Source organism: Meles meles, chromosome 5, assembly GCF_922984935.1.
Source record: "Meles meles chromosome 5, mMelMel3.1 paternal haplotype, whole genome shotgun sequence".
NCBI classification, from domain to species: Eukaryota; Metazoa; Chordata; class Mammalia; order Carnivora; family Mustelidae; genus Meles; species Meles meles.
The window spans coordinates 123,411,801-123,429,189 of record NC_060070.1 but is presented as its reverse complement, the minus strand read 5'-3'; the positions used below and the strand labels follow the sequence as shown (position 1 = coordinate 123,429,189).

General features: G+C 45.1%; 1 protein-coding gene and 1 pseudogene across 1 annotated transcript; one reads left to right on the top strand and one right to left on the bottom strand.

Moving 5' to 3' along the window:
* Nucleotides 1–455: 455 nt before the first annotated feature.
* On the top strand, nt 456–15,904 carry LOC123941375 (annotated as a pseudogene).
* Nucleotides 15,905–16,893: 989 nt separating this feature from the next.
* On the bottom strand, nt 16,894–17,103 carry LOC123941374 (ATP synthase subunit epsilon, mitochondrial-like). Its single transcript, XM_046004425.1, has one exon. It carries the CDS (start codon nt 17,064–17,066, stop codon nt 16,896–16,898), a length of 171 nt encoding a protein of 56 aa, XP_045860381.1. The 5' UTR covers nt 17,067–17,103; the 3' UTR covers nt 16,894–16,895.
* Between the last annotated feature and the right edge of the window lie 286 nt (nt 17,104–17,389).

Here is a 17,389-nt window from a genome sequence, read left to right as displayed (position 1 = left end):
GGAAGATTCTGTGATGCTCAGGCTTAACACCCCCCCCCCACAACTGCCATGCTATGGGGAGCACCTGGGTCATCTCGCAGCTGCACTGGGGGCTTTTCAAAATCTCCTGCCACATAGCATTCACCAGCTGACAAGATTCACAAACCAACAGAATAGTTTTGGTAATGAACAGAAAGTACAAGTAGCCCCAAGCATACGGCTTTTTAAATCTTGGCTGTGCCACACACACCCCTTACTTCTGGTCTAGAAGCTACCCAACCTGGAGACTGGCAGTTGTTCAACAAAGGACTATGGAGTCTGTGTCTCTGTGTTCCCCTGCAGAGTGGGTCTGTGTATCTGTACCTGCCCTGTTTCTGTGGCTCTGATCATGCTGTTTCCTTCCTGATAACTAGGGTGCACCGTGCAGAGGGCAGGGTAGAGTCTGCTAGGTTTGCGTTTTGTAAGCTTTACTTTCAAATGGTGGAAGGAGTCAGCACAGGATTCTTCCGTCTGGGAGTGCTGAGTGCCCCAGGTCCCTGTTTCAGCTGAGACCTCTGCAACCTGTGCCAGGCTGTGCTTCTCCGCTCTCCTGGAACCAGCTGCCTCTCACAAGAGGAGCCTGTGGCATCAAGGTTGGATCTGGAGCAGGGTTTGGGGCTTGAGCAGTGAACCGCATGTGCAATCTCTGAGAGCAGATTTGGGGCTGACTGAGGTCTCACAGCACTGAGTTAGAGATGCTCCAGAAGCCCCAGGTTTTCAAGCAGGTGAGTGGGTTCTGAAGACACTTGCTGGACAAGAAGAGGAAAGTGGGGAGCAGATGCTTAGGAGGAGGGCGCCGAGATCGTTGTGGGGATGGGGGGCTGGTGTGAATAAGAATGAGGCTCTGAGATGACCCAGGACAACTACAGTGGTAGCTACACTTTATTCATTTACTTAATGACATTTGTGTAGTGTTCCTAGGAACAGGCACTGTTCTTTGTGCACTGACTCTCCATACATACATTCATAGAATATTTCTTATACCGTGGGATGAGATCTTATTACTCTCTCCATAAGGCAGATAGGACCTGGGGCAGAGCAGATCAAGAAACTTGCCTCAGGTGATTTCCATAGCAGGTGGCTGAGTGTGGAGGAGACCTTAGCAGTCAGCCCCAGAATCTGTCCTTCCCGGGACCACTGGCTGCACCCCCACCCCCAGAGTCAGTGGTTTGAAGCCCTTCTTTCTGACCAGGTCTCATTTTATCCTGTGCTTCCCCCTGCTCTGCTGGGATCTCTATCCAGAGGCAGAAGTTCCTCAAAGATAGGGAAGATGAGGATTAACCGTTTATGGGGAATCGTCTGTCTTCAGCTATGAGCAAGTCCACGTCCTTGGCCCTGAGCAGAAAAGGGCTGCAGGAGGCAGGAGCTGAAATCAGGGTGAACTCACCTATCAAAAGACCCCAGAGCAACGTGCCTATGGTGGAGCCACAGTGTCCTTGAGGAGGACGCAGTCCGACTGTTATGCTTCTCAGTCATTCCCTGATCATAATTAGGGGGCAGCAGAAGAACAGCACATGGGAGCTGGTGTGTCCTTCATGGGGAGGGCCCTGAGTCTACACCTTGTGTCCCTGGACCTCTGTGGTGTCCTGTGACTTATGCAGACGTGGAGGAGGCCTCTGTGCTGAGGCGGGAAGGCTCTGGTCCTGTGGGCAGAGCAGGCTGGGAAGGTTTCCAAAGGGCTGGGCAGGCTTTCTTGGCTTCAGGGTTGTGGGGCGCCCACTTCATCAACATACTGAGCAGTAGGAAAGGCTGTGCTCCTACTGGGGACTGTTGCCAGCCCTGAGCCCTGATGTCTGCTCTGAGGCCCAGACCTGTGGCCTGGCCCTGCTTCCTCTCTTGAGGTGTTCACTTGCCTCCTGCCCTGTGTCTCCTCAGCGCTGAGGACATGGAGAATTGCTGCAGGGGCTCTTTGCTCTCCCATCTCCCCTCCCTGCTTCTCCTCTTCCAGCTGCCTGCTGGGGGCTCTGCTGGTGAGTGTGTCCCCTCCCCGTCCCTGTGTCTCCCTGGGGTGAGTGAGAGCCCCCGGAGCTCTGCTGCTGTCTCCTTCAGGACAGATGGCTATTGGTGGAGGCCCTGGCTCTACACAGATTCTGGAGATCCCCCAACTGCTATTTGAAATTAAACACATAAGAAGAATCCCAGAATTGCAAAATAAGGGCAGGGGAGCATGACAGTTCTCTAATGAGTTTATGTCTTATAAAGCAAAACCTGTGAATTTCACTATGAAAAGTATGAAAATAATTGTTTCTTTATTTTTTGCCTCCTGGCTTTATTGGATTTTTGTTTCCTGGATTTTCTGGTACTTATATTTCACAAATATTTATAGGGTACTGAGTACATGTTAGGTGCTACTCTGTGCACAAAGCAGACAGTCTCTATCTTTACAGAGCTTACATTCCGGCAGGGACAGTGAGTACAAAAAACCACAACCCCGTACAGTCTATGTCTGTTAGAGGAGTGGAGAGCATGGGACAAGGACACAGAGCAGGTGGAGCAGTCACTGCTGCAGGATGGCAAGTGGGCAGGCAGCAGTGCTCCTGTCACTGTATGCAGTGAGATGGGAACAAAGACATGGAGGTGGTGGGAGGAGCCTGTCTGGATCCCATGGAAAGAGATTCTCCACAGGGAGGAGCAGCCAGACAAAGCTGGTGGTGTACCTGGGTGTTCAAGGAGCAGAGGAGGTGAGTGTTGGATGGAGCAGAGTGAATGGGGGGAAGAGAAGCAGGAGTTGGGGATCAGAGAGCAGGGAGGGTCTTCCTTAATGGGCTCAGGATCACATGGGCAACTGCAGAATCATTGAAGGGCTTTGGTAAAGGAGGGACATGGTTTTGGTTACAGGTTTAAATGTTCACAGACATTGACCGGAGGGAGGATGTCATATGGAGACTAGTAATTGTCATCCCCTAGGTGAGTCAGATAGTGTCTCAGCCAAATCTGAATAGCACAGGAGCTGAGAAGTCAGTTTGGTTGGGGTTTGTCCAAACCCCAAACCCCTGGTGGGGTTTGTCCTGCAGAAGTGTCCTGCTGTGACATATCTACCAGGTCTCAGAAGACCCAGGCCGCGAGGCGCTCAGGGCATTGGGATGAACCATCTTTGGGAAGAGGTAGTGATTTGGGTCCTGTGAGAAGTGGAGTGAAGGCAGGTTTTAATGGAAGTAGCTGCGAGGTCTAGTTTCTAGCACACATATAATTCAGTAGAAGACAAAGACATGGGGAAAAACAACTTCAGGAGTGGGTGTAGGAAAGTTCTAGGTGTGGTACAATGAGTAGGATGTTACCACTAGGCCACAGTAGTGCTCTTTGGTGAATTTTCAGTCCTGTCCTAAGAAGAGGCAGGTTAGAGCTGTGGTTCTGAGAGTGTGGTCCTGGATTGTCAGTATCAGCTTCTCACCACCTCCTTGGAAATGCACATTATGGACCCACTCCAGATCTACTGAACCAGGAGGTCTGGGGGTAGAGCCCAGTAGTCTGTGATTCACAGGCCTTCCTGGTGATTGTAATGCCTGTGGAAGGTAGAACAACTTAGTCAGAGCATCCTTCATGGAAGGGCCGGGAGTCAGGAGCACAGGCTGCTGAGGAGACTCTTTGACACCATTTGTGTGTTTCAAAGTTGTTGTAGGATAAAATTGTTCCATTAGTAGTTGTCACTGCTGAGTCCCTCAGTCAGGGCCTCCCTCCTGACAGCATGTTCCCTTCCCTGTCCTGCATCTCTTCTGCTTTCTCACTCCTGTGTCTGTGTCCACAGAGGAGTTTATGGTGATTGGCCCCTCGGAACCCATTGTGGCAGTACTGGGTGGGGACATCATGGTGCCATGTCATGTGTCCCCTGCGATGGATGTGGAGAATATGGAGCTGCGCTGGTTCTGCTCCAAGTTCTCAGAAGCAGTGTTCATCTATCAAAACCAGCGGGAGCGGAGAGAAGAACAGTTGGCTCAGTACAGAGGGCGAATCTCACTGGTAAAGGATTTTATCTCCCAGGGGGAGGCTGCAGTGCACATCCACAATGTCCAGGCTTTCGATAATGGGCTGTATACCTGCTTCTTCCGAATGGGAATCTTCTATGAAGAGGCCAGTGTGGAACTGAAGGTGGCAGGTGGGTTGCTGATCTATATTTAGAGACCTGCAGTCTTGGAATTCAGAGCCACCTCTCTGAATTTATAAAGAGGGAAAATGGGTCTTTCACTCTTCATTTATTCAGTTTAAATATATAGAACTCCTGGTACATGATAGCTATGTTTTCTGCACCTGGATATCTCAGTGTAACAAATAAAGTTCCCCGCCCTGTAGAGTTTATATTATACAGACAATAAATAACAATTAGGTTATAGACTATGTTAGATGGTGGTGAGTAGAGATTTAGCCAAATAAATATTTTAGCTGTGAGAGTTCCAAGCAGAAGAACACCCACGTGAGACACCTGAGGGAGGAGAGTGGCTGGTGAGTCTGGGCAGAGAGAGAGGCCACATGATTGGTGTGGAGGTGAATGGGAGGGTGGTGAGAAGTGACTATCCGGAATATAGAGGTGTTTCAGGTCCGGGTGCACAGAGATGGGATTTATCAGGAGAAGCCCATGAGTAACGCACACTTGAGCAGATATTTGAGTGAAGCAGACAGTGTTCTGAAATGGTCTTCTGGTTGATGGATCTGTGTGGGGCATATACAGCATGGTGATTGTGGGTCTGTGCAATCAACCGAATTGTCCTGGGCCTGGAGTGTGTACTCTGTGACAGGTGCAGATGGTGGGATTGGGGAGGAAGTGGATAGGAGTTTCATTTTTGGGGCAGTGGGGGTGGTAATACCAGACCATCAAGGGCTTCATGTGCTCTTATACTGTTTAGATGCAGGGCTGAGGGAATTTTCAACAGAGCAGTGCAGCGAGGTGTGTGAGGGCAGGTTTGCTTTGGCAGCTGTAATGGAGGGTGTATGGAAGGTGAGCAAGACTGGAGGCCTGGATGTAGTTACAGGGTGGAAAGGATGACCCCCTGCATTCATGTAGGGACAGTGTGGTGGGAAAGGAGTATTCCAGCATCAGAGAAGTTTGAATGGAGACCCAGCTGAGTGAGGAGATTTGGGGACAAGGGACTTCAGGTACCCACAGTTTTTTTTTAAATTGGTTGTTTAGTGGTAGAAATATTGATTTTATGTGTAAGCTGCAGATTGCTGCCATAATGCTGTGTAACACAGACATAGAAATCTCAGTGGCCTATAACAACAAGCATGTATTTAATCTGGCATTCAGGGACACAGCTCATCTGGACTGTGTTCGGCTAGTCTTAACAGGTCTTACTCATAAATCTTTGGTCACGTGGGGGGAAATATAATTAAAAACATAATCTTTCAACCCAGAATCTTGTCTCTAAGATATTAGGAAGAAATATTCTTTTAAATATTAAATTAGCATTAACTACAATGTGCTGTGCATCACAGAGATTCTATCAAGAAATGCAAAGACAGAAGAAATCTCATCTTGTCCATATGCAGACAGAACTCATTCCATACACATTCCCAGGATCAACAGTTATGAGCCCTCAAGTAGCTGGACTTGCCAGCACTATTTGTCCTAGATGGTGCACCTTATATTTTCTTGGAAATTGGGTGAGCAGGTAAAGCTAGTTGGCTTTATTCCAAGGAGAACCAAATTCTCCTACCGTAAATATAAAAAAAATAATTCCAGTGTAGTAAACATAGAGTGTTATATTCATTTCAAATGTGTAATATAGTGATTCAACACTTTCACATATACTCAGTGGAATTTCAACAGAAACTCTACAGGCCAGAATGCAGTGATGTGATATATTCAATGTGTAAAAGGTAAAAAAAAAAAATCTGCTGCCATGAAACCAGCAAGTGGATCATTCAGAATATAAGGAAGAGTTTCCCAGAGAAATAAAAGTTAAAATAGTGGATTTTTTGTTTTTTGTTTTGTTTTGTTTTTGTTTTTGTTTTTACCAATTCTCCCATCATGATGACAGGCGGTGATTTTATACGTGGATCCTGGTGCCCACTGAGGTTAGGCTCCTACCCTGGCAGAGAAGTGGAAGAGAGGGCTGCTGTCTTCCTTGGTGTGAGGAGTTCAAAGAGAGGGTTCCCAGGTCCTTGAGAAACACATTCTTAGATTACAGAGCTGGCAAAAGGCCTATTTTTTTTAAAGTATTTATATACATTTCAAAGAGGAGAGAAAACACCCAGAACCACAAGTTTCCTCAAGTAAATGCTATAAGAAAAGATGGGAAGGGGTTCTGTTTCCGTGTTTTCAATAGGGATAATAAGACTCTTACTTTTAATATATTTTGTCCTGAAAGTGGACCTTGGCTGGGTTTGCTCAGCTGGTGTTGTCCAGCTGGCTATTTGTTGATCTAGGACAGCTTCAGCTGGAAAGGCTGCGCTAGCCTGAAGATGTCTGTCCTGTGGCAGAGGACAAGGCAACGGCACAAGCAGTTTCCAACCTCTGCTAGAGTCACGTTCCCTGAACTCTCAGTGGCTGAGTCAAGTCACAGGCAGCAGAGTGTGAAGGCATTAATAGTAGGTAGCAGAGGGCTGGCTGGATGTAAAGAAAAATGAAAGATTGGGGGTATTTTCTTCATTATCCTCAGAGATGGGGCCAAACATGAATTAGCTCAGGATTTGAGTCTGAAGCATCTGTAAGGAATCCTGGCACAGCTAAACCAGAGATGTGGGTATTAGGGAGCGAGCTCAGGAGGTATGTAGGTTGGTAGAAGTGATGACCGAGTGGCAGTGGGTGTGCCTGCAGATGCCCTGGAGAGTGTGTGAGTTGAGAAGAGCAGAGAAGGATGGATCTTGGAACCAAATTCCTCCTTCTATCCTCCTGGGTGATGGGATTCCCACCCTCATGGTTGGGGAGAAGAGTCTGCTCTCTGGGCCTGCCACAGGTGCCCATGTTCCTTCCTTCTGTTCTCCATGGCAGGACCCCTTACATTAATCCTTGACCACTCCCCCAAGGAGCCCCCAAAATGCAGTGCTGCGCATGGAGTTGTGCACAGGAAGGTTCTGCTGGAATCCCAGGGCTCTGGGTGGCCTCCCTGTTGTCTCCAGCTTCTCTCTTCAGGTGTGGGCTCTGCCCCTCAAGTGCACATCACGGGGCCAGAGGAGTACGGGGTCTGAGTTGTGTGCATGGCCTCGGGGTGGTTCCCAAAGCCCCAGGTGCACTGGAGAGCTCTAAGTGGAGAGAAGTTCCTGACGTTCTCTGAGACCCAGGTCCAAGATGCTGAAGGGCTGTTCACCATAGAGGCCACTCTTGTGGTGAGGGACAGCTCTTCAGGGAATGTATCCTGCTCAGTCCTCAACCGCATCCTGGGCCAGGAGAAGGCAATGGCCATTTTCATCCCAGGTCAGTACTACTTCCCACTCCTAGAAGGGTGGGATGGTCTGGTTGGGGGTCCCTGTGTGTGCTGGGCTGGGCCGTCCTGAGCAGTGCCCTGATGGGGTGTCTGACTGGGCACAGAACCTTTCTTCCCTTGGAGTTCTCCCTGGAAGCTAGCTGGCTTTCATGGTGATCCTGACTGCTGATGCTCCTACTTCTTGGGGCTGTCTTCTACATCATGAAGGGACATACTGCAAAGCTCAAGAAGATGCAGGAATGAGAGAAACTGCACAGAGACAAGGAGGAGGACCAGCAGATAAAGGAGGAAGCACTGAAGGCCAGAGGTAAGGCAGGACAGGGTCAAGACAGACAAGTACGGAAGCTGGTGCAGGGGAGACGCGGACAGTAGGGCCCTTGGCCAGGAGCAGGGGGCTGAGGAGGACCAGAGAGGGTAGGTGGGGTTGTGGAGGATCGAGAAATCTGGAGTTAGATCTTCATGGAGACATATAGATGCTCTTGTGGGTTTTCCAGGTGCAGTCTTTTCTGATCTTAGTGATGGGAGTTTGTGTGTATTTTTTCACTTTTTTTCAGATGAACTCAAGGAGATCTTGGTATGTTGTGTCCTTTCGCCAGAAGTTTCTGTGTCACGTTTGTAGAAGACATTCTGGTTCTTAGCTCACCCGTTTCCTTTGTTGCCTTTCAGACTGGAGGAAATCTGTTTACCTGGCTGGTGAGTGACTGTCCGGATATCCTTGTGTCTCTTGCCCCCTAAGCCATAGTGTCCCCTCTCTGTTTTATGCAGAGACATAAGGACCCATCCTGGTGCAGAAGTGGAAGCTGGTGGGAGGCAGAACTTGCTCCATGGGCTTTCCCCATCTGGGCTATTGTTTCGCACATGGTGCTTTGAAACCTGGAATGATGGTGTTCACTGGAGTCTGTTGTGCATCTGTTGGGTTGATCAACCAACTGCCTTTGTAGCTTTTAGTTTTCAATGCAGCTGATTCTCAGTCAACCTGAATACTCTGGAATGTTTTAGAGAAACTATATAAATACATGGGGTCATTAAATTTAGGAGTCTGATCCCTCCACATGACACCATCCTGGGAGAGTCTTTTCTCTCCAGTTCCTGGAGGTACTGATCACAAATTGTTGGGTAGAGCACTGGGCAGAGCTTGGGTGGGAATGTTGTGGGATAAGTTGTTAGTGGTCCAGTGATGGGTTTTCTGAGAACATTGGGCAACTTTTACCGTAGAGCTCACCTAACATCCCGGTCCTTATTTCATCTCCCCTTTTGTGTTATTTCCCATATCTCTCTTTCCTGGAAATCATTGGATATACTAATGACTTCTTACATTCATGGAATAATGTGTACTTTATTCCCAAAAACATTTTCATACATTGTATAATTTTTGACATTTAAAGCAAATTTAAAGCAGATGGAATAAAAATTTTGCGTGTTTTTTTTTTCCATGTGAAAATTTCTTTACTTTGGGATGTAATTGATTTGGGATTCATTTCAGAAAAATTCTGTGGATGAAATTTGTTAGTATTATGTATTTTCTTTTGGTAATCAAGAATGGTTGGACATAGTGTATTGTTCTTTGAAGGAATACTGCTTTTATCAAAATTTTATTTGAAATGCACATTTTGACTTATGGTTGAATCCTGCTGCACCCCATAAAAAGAAGAAGAAACAGATATAGATATTGATGGTATTTATGCTAAGTACCTCCCACACTGCTACCAATTTTTTTTAAACATGAAATTTCTTTAGAGATTCAAATTCTTCTCCACTGGCCCCAGGAGATCTACCTGACTCTTATGGGTTCAGTGTTTCCACAGAAGTTGTGTCTCTTCTATTGTTCAGAAAATCAAATGCATATAGATAACTGGCCTTGCAATGCTTGTGTGCATAAAATTGAATGAATAACTTAAGAGTTTTTTCACCTTAGAGATTCTTAATGTTATAATCAATCGTTCAACTTTATGTTAGTTTTATTTGTCTCTTTGGCCTCTGCTAAATTTATTGTTTATTATTTTAATTTTGTCTCTTCTGGTTAAAATTGTTTTTTTTGGTTGATTCTTTTTTTATATTGCTGTATTTTATGTATTATTTTTTCACTTTTTTAATTTCTTTTGATTCTTAAGTCTACTTGTCTTTAGGAGAATAGAAGTTTAATAGTTAAAAGTCCTTTTGATTTTTAATTTAACTCCCATTTTGATGGTTTTACTATTCAACTACATGCATCTTTTAGTTTTTTTGAATTTCTTTTCAGTGGTCCAGAATTCATTGTTTATGCAGCACGCCCAGTGCTCCATGTAATACATGCCTTCTATAATACCCACCACCAGGCTCACACAACCTCCCACCCCTCTCCCCTCCAAAACCCTTAGTTTGTTTTTCAGTGTTTTTATTTTAATGTTGTGTTTTTTAAGACTCAGGACACTAACTTGGCAAAGGTCACACAGCAGGAACTGGCAGGCATGGAACTCAGCCTGCAATGCCGGCTCTCTGATCTGTGGTCCAGGGAATTTCCCAGAACATCCTATTGTCTGCCCATGTCAGGAGGGTATCGCCTCTCCAACCTCTCTCCTTACTCTGTTATAGTGTCACTGTAGCACAGAGAGGAGTCATGTGCCAGTAGGTCAATACTATGCAGACTTGTTCTGGCTCATGTCTCATCACGGTGTCTTCCCTTTCAGCCTTGAAGAAGGCAAAACTGTATGCAGGTAAGTGACTCAGTTTCCTGTGGCTTTACCTCCCTAGCCTCCACCATGCCACCTTCTCTGTCATTGGACCTCACACCAGGATGGGTTGGTGTCACTGATTATGTTTGTTGTGTTCTGAAGACTGCAGGGACTGTCCTTGGGAACACAGATCTGCCTCTATTCTGACCCATCTTCTATTGTAGGTTGCTGTTAGAATTAGCAACAGCCTCTGAACGCACGTTGTTCAACGGGTAGTTTTGTTGGTAGAGTGACAACAGAGTGATCATTTGTAAGGGCAGTTGGACCATGGCATTGACGGGGTACTTCAGAATTTGCTGTCTCTGGAAGATTTCAGAAATCAAGCTTGCCTGCTTAGGACTCAGGTCTTCCTTAAGGGATCCTTGTTTCTGAATCCATTTTACCCTGAAATACCTATCTATTTTTTGATCTCGCTTTGGTTTTTCTGATTTTTGTTTGTTTTATTTGCTTGTTTGTTTTTGTTTCTCTGGAATGATGGTCTTCATTTTGCTTTTGCATGCTCTGACTCCTTGTCCAAGCCAGGTGTCTTCCTCTAAACCTCCATGCTTGTTTTGGAAGTACTTTTCTTTAGCTCAGCTGTTCTGATTCTCAGATCCATAGTCTCCAGGATGTTTAGGGAGTCCTGGTAGTGGGTTTGTGAGATTCTGACCATTATATACAAAATCCTATGTACATGTTTGTATTACAGTGTTTGCAAATTAATTTTTTAAAGGACAGTAACTTATAATTGTTCACAACCATTATCTTTCCTTTTAGGAGAATTCTGGATTTAACTGATGGGCTCAGTAGTGGTTAGATTTATTAGGGGCAATGTGTGAGGATTGCAATAGGAGAAGCTCAGAGGAGTGAAATTTGTTTACCAGAGAAAATCTGGGAGTAAATCAGGGAAAGAAAATCTGGTTGGGGAAGAGAGGAGGAGATGAGAAGGAAAGTAGAGAGCCTGTGATTCCTCTCAGAGACACTTTGAGTGGCTGATAATAGAAGAGACACTTTGGATGGCTTTGGGTAGAGGAGACCACAAATGACAGCCATGGTGGTTAGAGTTGGAAGTACGCAGAGAACATGAAAGTTATTGGGTGCACAAAAAGTAATAAATTCCTTGATACATGTTTGAGAGATTTCTGAAAAAAACTTTTATTTGTTTTAAGGTGTTTTGGAGTAATTTTCTAACTGGGTTTGCTTCAGATAATGAGGCCATCTCACTCTCCCCATAGTAGCTGGGGGAGGAGTATGATCCTAGGGTTGCTAATGCAATGAAAGGTTATCCAGAGCACCCTCTAGCACTGGAGTTGGTTATGAATCTAGGTCGTTTGAATCCATAACCTGTGCCTTTTCTGTCCTGGCTGTTTCTATTTATGATTAGGGACACAGCCTGTGAGAACAGAGAAGGGGGAGCTAGGGGTGTAAGAGTCTATGGGGACCAGATGTGTGGGGAAAACTCTTTAGAGCACCTCACTGAATCTTGGGACTTATCTGTTAAAAATGTGAATTAAATAGTCTTCTTTTAGCATAACCCCATTCTCTGCTGGATTGAAATGCCTGTGTTTTATTTTGTAAGGACAGAAACCCTTACAGTAGAATCAACACTTTCACATTGGTGGGCTCATAATGTGATGTGAACAAATGTCTGATCTGATCTTATTCATGAAATTGGAAGAATAATTTCTATCGAACAGCTTCCTGTGGAATGAGGTGAAAAGTGTGCTTGGACCACGGAAGTGCACAGCATAGCTCTGGGTGCACTGCAGAGTCTCAGAATGGAACACCAACTCCCTTTCTCCTCTTCCTTCTTCTCCTCTGCTTGATTCCTCTTCTTTGCTAATCTGTGTCAGCTGTCATATAGAAATGTAGAGTTTGCTGTCAGCTAATGTCTTAGTGAAGAACAAGTATAGTTCCCTTTCCTCAAAATGTGACATGTCTGCCCACTCCATGTGGCCTGTTTGTATAAGTAAACCAATAGAGCTGGATGTACTACTTTATCTGAATAATCCTGTGGGAGAATAGGGGTCCCTTGTTGTCAGCAAATATTCAAGAAAGTTTCCTTATTTTATAATCGTTATTTTATAATCGTTCTAATTTTGTTCTGGTGTCTCTGTCCTTTTGGAGATCACAGCTTTACCATCCAGACTTTTCAGGGTCTTATGACAGATATATATTTGCTGTGATCAGTTAGCTTCCTTTCTTCTTCCCAAAAGGGAGTATGAATGTTGGAGGAGTTGATGTTTTGTGTCATTGAGGGACGGGGTCCCCGAGTTATTCTCTTGCTCATTTCACAACCTCACTTTATAGAGGGTAGCTTGTTTTTTTTTTTTTTTAATATTTTATTTATTTGACAGAGAGAAATCACAACTAGGTAGAGAGGGAGGCAGAGAGAGAGGAGGAAGCAGGCTCCCCGCGGAGCAGGGAGCCCGATGTGGGGCTCGATCCCAGGACCCTGGGATCATGACCTGAGCCGAAGGCAGAGGCTTTAGCCACTGAGCCACCCAGGCGCCCTATAGAGGGTAGCTTGATATGGTCCTTAGGATAATTGGGTTTGAGGTTCCATCTAGGACTTTGGAGAAGTTGTTATTCTACCCCTTCCGCATTCATATCTCCAGTTCCTTAATCTTAATCACATCTGTAAAGTCCTCTCTGCCAAAACATATTTACAGTTTCTGGGGCATAGGACACAGCCATACTTGGGGGCTGATCATGTGGTGTCTCCGGCTGCTTTTGATCTCCCTAGGTGATTATAGGAAGAAACAGATGACTAGACCCAGTGATTTTGGGTTTCCCCTTACATACAGGAATGTTTTTCCTTGCAATACTTCATGATATAGGGAAGCAAATTCATTACTTTCTTTCACTAGATGTATGTCTTTCTTGCTTTGAACTTCTCTCTCTCCTTCCTTGAATCTTCTTCATTACCTCTTGATGGGGCAATATTTCTCTGGTGCCATGTCCTGAGCTCTCCTCACCCATGGCTGAGAGTCATCCTCCAAGTGCAGCTCCACCCAGTTATATCGCCTCTACCATGGTTTTGAGTCAACCTGCAAGTTCAGTTCAGCCAGTTCTTTATAAGTAAATGAGGCCTCAGAAATTTTGATCTCCTCAGTTCTTTCTCAAGAAAATTTAGCGTTCAGGATGGATATGTGGCTAGAAGTTTAGAAGCCCTATTTTGATAATGAAATCTGTGCAAAGAGCCTTCTTTTTAGGTCAGTATCCGGACCCTCAGTGATATTAAGCTTTATGGCTTGGGTTTCATGGGAATATTGTAACATGATGGCTGTGGGTGTATGAGAGAGTTTGCGTGTGTGTGTGTGTGTGTGTGTGTGTGTGTGAGAGAGAGAGAGAGAGAAATAATGTGCGTGAAAAATAAATTCATCAGGTGAATGCTTCCAAAATATTTTCCCCTATAACTCTTGGTTCTGTGTATTTCAGAGATAGGTACCAACACTGGTCTGTACAGTCTCCTCAAGTCTCTGATTTGTGGTTCACATTTGTGCAATGTGGTTTTCTTGTAGATTGGCAGAAGGAGAAATTCCAGGCCTGTGAGTTACTTCTATTTTGGGTAGAAGTTTGGGTGCTTCTATTGCTCTCCCATGGCTACTGACATCTCCTTCAGCTTGCTGTGGTGATACAGATGCTGGCATCATCAATGGTGGTGGGGTGGGATGGCGCAGTAAATATCATGTAGCTGGGATTACTGGGTAATCTCTGATACTGAATATAAATGGGTATTCTTTAGTACTGGAGTCCAGTCTGTCCCTCAAGGGCCCTGTGACATGTCTAACACCTAGATCAGTCTTATGCTTACTTCTTCTGGTTGGAGGGTTATATGCTTGAGCCAGAAGGTTCTCATCTCAGGAGGTTTAGCCCTCCCTGTATGCACCTAGGTGTCCGGGGGTAGGATGGTGGTTGTGTGCCTTGTTATGTGGTAGGGCAAGTCCTTGAATGATTGGCAACTCTCTCTGCAGTGTCTGTCACTCTGGATCCAGAGTCTGCCCATTCCATCCTTGCTGTCTCTGATGACAAGACTAGTGTGACCTGGAACAAGTCACTCAAGGACACAGCAGATGGAACCTATAGTGTCTTGGGTCATGAAGACATCACATCAGAGTGCTGTTACCGGGAGGTGGAGATCAGGAATGCAGAGAGAAGTAAGTGGGCCCTGGGGATCTGTAGGAAAGATGTGGAGAGGAACAGCTGGTACCCGGAGTCCACAGAAAAAGGGTTCTGGGTTGTGGGAATGTATGAAAATAAAGTCTGTCCCCTCCCTGATAATTCAGACCTCCATGTGCCAATTCCCCACAGGGTAGGGGTTTTCCTGGACCTGAAGGAAGGAGATGTCTCATTCTACAACATGACTGGTGGTTCCCACCTTTTCTCCTTCCCTCTCGCTTCCTCCTGTGGGACTCTGTTTCCATACTTCAGGTTGAGGTCAGAAGATGTGTCCCTAACCATATGCTCTGGGGTGGGCAACCCTGTGAAGACCCCTGTACCCCTTAACAACACTCCTTGTTCTTCAGAGGAGCCTGTGAGGCTCTCAGGGCAGGGGTTCAGTTCAGGCTGTGGTGTTGATGGTGATCTCCCAGGGGCTGAATCTCCATTACTCCCCTGCGGCCATGGAGCTATGTCCCCATAATACCCGACACTGTCCCAGATTCCTCATGGTGGCTCCTCCTGGAGTTGCAGACTCCCAGGGGTAATAGCCTCTGAAGTTAGTCTTAAATGACCAGGTGTCTTGCCCTTCTTTTCTGGGTGTAGACTGCTGGGGTGTGGTTATGAGAATAGGTGGTTCATGCCTTATGCTTAGGTATTAGAAGATAAATGTTGACTTTTTCAGCTGTAATGGAGTTGGCTGAATTTTGCTATTGGAAGTCTTTTTTATTTTGATCGTGAACATTATTTCATGGAGTCTTTGTATTGTTTTGATATGAAATAACATGAGGTCTAAATTATTCTGAAGAATTAAATGGTGTTTGTTTTATATAGTTTGAGTTGTGCAGATGAACCCAGAGGCTATGGTTGGGTTTCCAGTTCTATTTAGGAAATGTTCACTCTGACCAAAAAACATTGTCCAACTGAACATTTCTGAAGAAATGTATGGCTAATGGACTTGAACAACATTGGGGTGCAACATTCTATTGTACATGCTTCCTATTCTGGAATGGATGAGACATACTAATCTTAATGAACCTTTGTAAATATTTGTTATTTCTGGAATACTAGTGTTGTATTAATTCAGGGAATGGAAAATGAGAGTTTGGGTTTTCTTGTGAGTCTACAGAGTTGGAGAGAACAGAACTGCTACCAGAATAAAGAGGTAAATGAAGATGAGTGTTTTCAGACCCTGGGTGAATTGCAGAAAGCTTTGACCATGAGCGCAGTTCCAGGATCTATGTATGACTTCTCAGTACTTCTAGTCCAATTGTAAAGGTGGATGGAACCCACAGTAAACACAAAGAAGCCAGACTGTTGAGGACTCAGACCTTAATGAATAAAGGTTTGTTGGCTCCTGAAGTAGAGAACACCAACCTGTTGTGTTTCTGGGAGAGATGAGGAAGACACGGAATTGGAAGTGGAAGAAGGAGGTCACAGATCTCAGTTCCTGCCTGTGACCAAAAATAGGAAAAGGACTGGAGTTGCTTTGCATATTTTTCTTTCTTGTCATGTATGTGTCATTGTATTAATTACCTATTTTCCTTCTCGCTTCTTACCAGTGTGATTTTATGCACGTTGTCCCTGGTAATATTTCAAATATAGTCTCTAGGTAACAGAATAGTCAAATGAGTGTGTCTGGACTTAAGGAATAAATATAACTGATTGAATGCCTGAGACTGCCTGTTTGTTCCATTTTGGGGCAAGAGTGAGAACTTTTTCACTTGTTAGTGTAGCCCTGCAGATGGGTGAAAATGTGGAGTTGTTTTGTTGTTATATGGAAGTTCCAATGTGAGTAAATGGTGTATGTGGAAGTTGAGGAACTAAAATCTGCCCCTTATCAATTCATTGCCTTTTGATTCAAATCTACCCTGTATGTGCCCTGCTTGTTGATACTGGATGTCATAAACTTTTCATTTTTGCCATGTGGCACACTTGGCACAGCCTTTGTCTGTCAGTGCACTGTTGGGTTTGGCCAGCAAACCCTGAGATGCTGAATGAAAAGATTACTCCAGACACATTCATAGGAGAAAGAAGAGGCCTGGGGACTAGACGCTCTAGTGGCCTAGAGGGCTTCCAGCCAAGGTCTGTCTCCAGTTTCATTGGAGTCATATCAATACACCAGGCACAAGCACAAAGCAAGGAGGAAAGTGTAGCCTTAATGGTCAGGACAGTAATATATGGGACAGCATGTGGTAAGGGCAAGGAGACTAGGAGTTCATGAAGTACATGAGCACCACATGTGCCTGTTTCTCCTTGAAATTTAAACATTTACTCCCTAGATGAGAGCCTTGAGTTTCAGGAAGAATGTGTCCACTTTCAGCCAGGAAATTTCAATGGAGGCCTAAATTTCTGGCCATTCCTCCTTTGTTTTTCAGTTGGATTCATCCACAGTGGTGTATACAAGTCAGATTTTTTCTATGCAGACACTGAATTCCTACAGGGCACCAGAGGGAGCACAGCAAGATGTAGCAGGAGAAAACCTTTTTTCTTTTCGTGTTTTTTTTTTTTTTTTTTTTTTTTTTTTAGCCATATTTTAATTTATTGGCATTTTCAATCTAGAACAAGACAGGATTTTTTTTTTTTTTTCCATGGAGGGAGATCGTTTTCAATTGGTCTTAACATGGACCCACACATCTTCACCTTGGAAAATGTAGCATTTCAAACTTTAGCCAGAGTAGATTACTCTTTTTTTCAGTTTCACAATTTTTGCCGTGCTGCCAGAAGTCGTCTCAGCATTTGCTTTGAACTCGGCCTTCAGTGCATCTCTCACTGCTTTTGCACAGATCTGGGAGTACCGGATGTAGCTGAGTCCAGCCTGTCGCCAGTACGCCACCATGATTTTGCGAGGGTGGGCGCACCATGATTTTGCGAGGGTGGGCGCACCTGGTCAAATCATGAGGACGCTTCAATGTCGGCTCGATGAATGGCCCAGCAGCAGGAAGGACTCTTTTGTGTTAAAAAAAAAAAAGATTTTATTTATGTATTTGTCAGAGAGAGATTGAATGAGCACAAGCAGCGAGAGTGGCAGGCAGAGAGAGAGATGCAGATTCCCTGCTGAGCAGAGAACCCAATGCAGGACTCCATCCCAGGACCCTGGGATCATGACCTGAGCTTAAGGAAGACATTTAACTGAGTGAGCCACCTAGGAGTACCACTTTT

Bases quoted from the DNA above. Each gene is read 5' to 3' on its own strand.
- LOC123941374 (XM_046004425.1), bottom strand. From the start codon at position 17,066: ATGGTGGCGTACTGGCGACAGGCTGGACTCAGCTACATCCGGTACTCC.